The following is a 6,000-nucleotide window of genomic DNA, read 5'->3' as shown; positions in this document are numbered from 1 at the left end:
AATGAGTGGAGTTGCTGGCTCACGGGTTATTTTTATGTTTAGTACATTGATGAGTATCTGCACCTGCTGTGTATGAGGATACAGTTAGGGTTTTGTCTAGAGGATTGAGTCAGTTTCTGTTTTGCCAGGTCCTGCTTATTTACATCCCTTTTATTCTTGTATCTTTCCTCCCCTTTATTTGCCTCTTCTCTCCTCTTTGTAGAATCCAGCCCCCTGCTGATTTTAGGAGGAACTGAAGCTTTCAATGCCTAAAAGTTATTTGTAAAACATTTTGAACTCTCTGGAGGATGGACGTTAAAGCAAAAATGTTTATCTGTTTTTCTTTGGGTCTGCCGCACGCGGTGCTATTTTGTAACAAAAGAACTCATTGAGTAGGAGGCTTATTTAACTTGTTCCTGAGGGTTACACTCCAACAACATGCTGTCCAAACAGATTCTTAATTACCCAGAGCGGAGCCTGAACGTTTTAAACAAGCAGTTTGAAGTTTCTTGGAGGATATTAACATCTTTAATAAACCTGGATATGTAAACATATGTTGAGAGCTTGTGAAAAATGTATGTAGAGTTCCCGGTGTGTGCCTGGCACATAATAGCTTAATAAATCGCTAGTTGCCACTATAAAAAGAAATCGGTTGTTCGTTAGGGCAACTTTTAAGTATAAATCTCAACTACTTAAAATGTCTTTTTTTTTTTTTGGAGACACATTTGAATTCTGTGTCAGAATACACAGGATACTTTTCCATGAGTGCTGACATAAATTCTCATTTAATCATCACCCCCACCTCGTGAAACCTGGCATTTGTTTTCTAGTGGTTATTTTTACAACAATAAAGATCATCTCCACCTACCCAAGCAAATCTAATCTGAATACAACAGAGACAACTCTTCAGTGGTTTATCCACCCGCGCCTTCTCTCCAAATCCTTCTGTGTAGATACGCAGATGAGTGTAATAGGAGCCGCCGGCCCCCAAGCTCTCCCTGCTCGGGTAAAGCTTTCAATTAAAGCGGAGATTTAACATGCATTTTACTTGAGATGAAGAACGGGGATAAAGAAAAGCGAGTCCTGCGTGCGAGAACTTCCACAGCTCCGGGTCGTTCCCAGAATAAATGAGATCAATGAGTCAATCGTCTCCTCTCGCAAGTCAGACATCTGAGCGCGATCTCCCGGCGGAGGGGATTAGAGGCTGCTAGGAAGACGCCCCTTCCCCGTCGACTTCCCGGCCTCGCGGAGCTGACTTTGAGTCACCCCAAGAAGGGAGCGGGTGAAAGGGGAGGGGCACGCGCCCCGGGGGTGGAGGAGAGCCGCGGGACGAAATTCTAGACCGAGTGAGGCTCGGAAGGAAGAGGAGGGGCAACTGCGCAGGGGGAAGAGGAGAAGAGTGTGCTGGGGAAGGGAAAGGCAGGGAGGGAGGGAGGAAGAAGGAAGGCGGAGGATAAAGAAGGGGGCGAGAGGGGGCGGGGGCGCGGGGCGGGCCGGGGAGGCGCCCGGGGCGGGCCGGCTCGCGCCTCGGGGAGGGTGTGCGGCGCGGGGGCCGGGCTGGGCGGGGCCGCGGGCGCCTGGGGCTCGGCGGGGGCTGCCGGGATTGGGGCGCCGCGGTTCTCGCTCGCCTCGGCGGCCAGGCTCAGCTCCGAGGGACACGTCCGTGCCTCGCTCGCCCGGGGCCGCGCGCCTCTCCGGGACTTCCTGCCCGCGCGTCCCGCACCTGGCCACGGCTCAGCAGCCCGGCTCCGGCCGTAGTGCGCGGCGGGCGGGCGGCGGACCGCGGCAGTCATGGGGCTGCAGCCCTTGGAGTTCAGCGACTGCTACCTGGACAGCCCGTGGTTCAGGGAGAGGATCCGCGCCCATGAAGCGGAGCTCGAGAGGACCAACAAGTTCATAAAAGAGCTCATCAAGGACGGGAAGAACCTCATCGCAGCGACCAAAAGTAAGAGGGACGTGGGCGCGGGCAGGCTGCGGAGCGGCGAGGCCGGGAGGAGCCTCTGCGGGAGGGAGACGGGCAGTCGCGTGCCCGGGGTCAGCCGGCCGCGGAACAGGAGACTGGGGACTGGGAGGCCCCGGGCTTTATCCTGCCGGGCTCCCCAGGCAGCGGGTGGCCAGTCCCCTTTCCCGCCCCTAGTGCTTTAGCAGCAGCCAGAGGCAGGAGCTGTGCGTGGGAGAGCGCCGCTTGCAGCCGGGTACCCCTCGGTGCCTGCAGTTCCCCGCCCCACCCGCCCGAGGTCAGGTGGGATTGCGCCCTAAAGCTCAGTTTCACTCGTTTTGCCTCGTGACCTCTCCAGAGGACTTTCCTGGGGATTCTTTGAAAACCTGCTGCGTGATTTACTCAAAAGTCCCTTCAACTGCACCCTTACCCTATCATTTTCTGATGTTTTCGGATAGTTTCGGCCCGGATCCTCCACTGTGCTAAACCAGAAAGTTCACCTGGCGTTGTGCTGCTTTCCGCACATTCTTTCCCTCCTGCGCTGGGGAGGGTTCAAAGATTGGGACTTGAAAGGGCGAGCAGGCAGCCTACCCTTTGGCCGGAGCCAGCGTTGCCTGCAACTAGGGAATTCCACCCACGTCGGGCTTGATGCCTTCCTCCCTGGCTCTTTTCTTGCTTTTTGAAAAACTAGGAAGTGGCCACCGAGGAAATAGATCTCAATAGATAACATCTGTATCTGAGGGTAGTCTAGGAGAAGGTCTAAAATTTTTGCTGAAACACCAAATTGGTGATGCTGCTGGATGGGTGTGTGGGGGGGGGGGTGGGTGGGGCGGGGAGCCTTAGCTCCAGTGAGGAGCTGGGCGGCCTGAGCACACCTGTGGTCCATAACCCTTTGATGATGCCTCTGAGTGTCCTCTGACAGCAGACGACGGACAGGGCAGTACCCAGCCTCACAAATCTGTGTTGTTAGGGTCTCTACCACTTTTCTAGTTTCTCAGTTCAGTAATTCCCAGCTTTGGGAGTTAGTCTCTTGTACACTTGTTTGCAGACATCACCTCTAGGAAAAATACTCCCTATCACTCTCCCCTCTACCACCATTTTGTATCAAGGAAGATTAAAATATGCTGAATAAAACCGTCTCAAGAACCCAGCACAGTGCCTGGAACAGTAAATATTCATTTAATGAATGAGTTGAAATAAGTTTTAATGGGAAGAATTTAGTGAGCCATCCCTGTAGTTCTGGAAGCAAGTCATTGCTCTGGATGATGTCCGGATGATGTTCTGTGACCTTGTTGGTGATGCAAAATGAGGATCGGGAATCACTTTGTTTGGGATATGTGACAAGTGGGCTTATTTGGTTGATGGCTGTCCAGTGTCTTGGCATTAGGTATGTGTGTTGGGTAGGAGGTAGGGAGGGGTTATAAATATGTAGGCAGGAATGAGAAAGGCAGTTTGTGTGTGTGTGTGTGTGTACATGTAAGCGCCCCTGAGAACATGAGGGAGAGGTCTCCTTCCTCTGTACTTGGTGTTAACCAGTGTCACTGGCCGGGGGAGTGTTCCTTCTCTCTTACTGGCTGTAGCAGCTCCCTCTGGAGTTAGGATGATAAGGAGGGAGCCTTTGGTATGGGGAGAGGCAGATGGCAAAGCTAGTTTGGCCACTGGTAGAAAGCTATTTATGTGACTGCATGTAAGCTCTTCTGCCAACAGGACACATGCCTGGTGTTCCAGCAGCAGCTGGTGCATCTGGGGGGCCAGCTGTCAGCCTTCCTCCCCAGAATGTAGACTTTCTTGAATGTGTCAACTGCTGTCTTACTCCTTTTGATTCTTGTCCTTTACCATAAGAAACATAATTTATAATCATTATTAAGAGAGCAACCCAAGGGGGCACCTGGGTGGCTCAGTGGGTTAAGCCTCTGCCTTCGGCTCAGGTCATGATCCCAGGGTCCTGGTATTGAGCCCTGAGTCTGGCTCTCTGCTCAGCAGGGAGCTTGCTTCCCCCTCTCTCTCTACCTGCCTCTCTGCCTACTTGTGATCTCTGTCTGTCAAATAAGTAAATAAAATCTTAAAAAAAAAAAAAAAAGAGAGCAACCCAAAAGTATCTTTTTTCTTTGATTAACTTGAAGTCCTTCCCAGAAGACAACAAAAATATAGCCTTAGCTTATATGCTTTAGGCCAGTTAGGAAGACCCTGCATTTGCCCAACTTTCTCCTCAAAGTGTAGTTCTAGTTCATATCAAAGACTATGAGCACCTGACTAAAGTCAGGACACCTGTGTTTAATTCACCTTTCCTGTTGGTTAGGGCCTGGCCACATGACAGCTGAACAGGTCACTTAATTATTTTGTGTTCGGTTTCTCTTGTCCTACTTCTTAGAGGTACTGGTAACGTTATGCAGTGTTTGGAAATTGCAGTGTAGGTCAGTCATTTGCCTAACCAGTTGACCAGTTAACCTTTCTATCTAACATCTTCGAGTCAAGAAGTCAAGGAAGGATGTGAGGTGGGGAGAGGAGCTGCAGAAAGAACAACAATCACCTGGGTCAGACTGATTATATTTTCAGGTGTCTTATATTCCGTTGTGCATAAATGGCATTTGGTGCATTTTCAGAATTGTGAGTTTAAGTGATTTGTTTTTAATTGCCCTGTAAGATGTCTCCTGCATGCACTAAATACTTGTTGGCTTTATGTAGTTTTGATGTCATGATGTTTTGAGTATTCCATAAATATTTAAAGAAATTGGAGGTGGCTCTGTGGGACCTGAAGGCTGACTGCTAAGTTCAGTGATGCAGCAATCAGCAAATATTTAGCATCTATGATTCATTAAATATTGGGATTGAGATACAAAGAGGTAATAAGCCAGAAACCCTTGTCCTTGAGTTTATCATCATGTAGTTGAATTGGCCCAATTTAGGGAATGTGTTTGAACTCCTGTAGCATTGTGCTAATTTCTTAAAGAAACAAAGGATACCCAGACACACACATATTAAAAGGTTAAGGGATGCCTGGGTGGCTCAGTCGTTAAGTGACCGACTCTTGGCTTGGGCTCAGGGTCCTGGGATTGAGCCCCCTGTTGAGCTCCGCTCTCAGCACAGAGTCTGCTGGAGATTCTCTCCTTCTCTTCCCACCTCCTCTCCCCCACCGCATGCGCATGCTCTCTCTTTCAAATAAGCAAATATCTATCTATCTTTCTTTCTTTCTTTCTTTCTTTCTTTCTTTCTTTCTTTCTTTCTTTCTTTCTTTCTTTCTTTCTTTCTTTCTTTCTTTCTATATTTTATTTAGGGGCGCCTGGGTGGCTCAGTGGGTTAAGCTGCTGCCTTCGGCTCAGGTCATGATCTCAGGGTCTTGGGATCGAGTCCCGCATCGGGCTCTCTGCTCAGCGGGGAGCCTGCTTCCTTCTCTCTCTCTCTCTGCCTGCCTCTCAGTGTACTTGTAATTTCTCTCTGTCAAATAAATAAATAAAATCTTTAAAAAAAATAAATATTTTATTTATTTATTTGACAGAGCAAGAGAGGGGGAGAGAGAGAGCACAAGTAGGGGGAGCGGGAGAGGGAGAAGCAGGCTTCCTCCTGAGCAGGGAGCTGGACTTTGGGCTTGATCCCAGGACCCTGAGATCATGACCTGAGCCACACAGGCACCCCATAAATAAATGTTAAAAATAAATAAAAGTTTAAAAATATAATGACGAGCAAGTATTCTAACTTTGCCAGAAACAAGAGTTTGTTGTAGGTTAGAATAAAGACATGTGACTGGCAATTTGGGCACTTGTTTTAAGGAAGGAATAGAACCTTGTAGAACTTGTCAGATTGAAAACAGCTGAGAAGAAACCGGAACACCACAGTGCTTAAGGACCATGAGGAGACCAGCTAGGAATGAGGTGTAGGGAGAGGTCAGTTTCAGATTATGGAGGGTCATAAAACCGAGGTGAGGAATGTGGACTTTATCCTGTGGAGAATCACTGAGGTTTGTCAGCAGAAGGCTGACATAATGGGAAAGAGTTGATTTTGAGACAGGATTTGACATCTGTGTGTAGGGTGGACATAACAGTGGGGGTAGGCGGGAGCTACTGAGAAGTCTGGGATCACTGATT

At 49.1% G+C, this 6,000-nt stretch overlaps 1 protein-coding gene across 1 annotated transcript in view; it reads left to right on the top strand.

The window, feature by feature from the left end:
• Nucleotides 1–1,533: 1,533 nt before the first annotated feature.
• Nucleotides 1,534–6,000, top strand: part of ARHGAP10 (Rho GTPase activating protein 10) — a 321,844-nt gene continuing 317,377 nt past the window's right edge. The window contains exon 1 of the mRNA XM_082728962.1: nt 1,534–1,924. Within this exon, the coding sequence (XP_082585088.1) occupies nt 1,771–1,924 (154 nt within the window). The 5' untranslated portion in view covers nt 1,534–1,770. The remainder of the gene's footprint in view (nt 1,925–6,000) is intronic.

The sequence above is a fragment of the Mustela nivalis genome, assembly GCF_964662115.1.
Source record: "Mustela nivalis genome assembly, chromosome: 4".
In the NCBI taxonomy this organism is placed as follows: domain Eukaryota; kingdom Metazoa; phylum Chordata; class Mammalia; order Carnivora; family Mustelidae; genus Mustela; species Mustela nivalis.
Note: the sequence above shows the minus strand (reverse complement) of the source record. Positions and strands in the feature narration are given on the sequence as shown.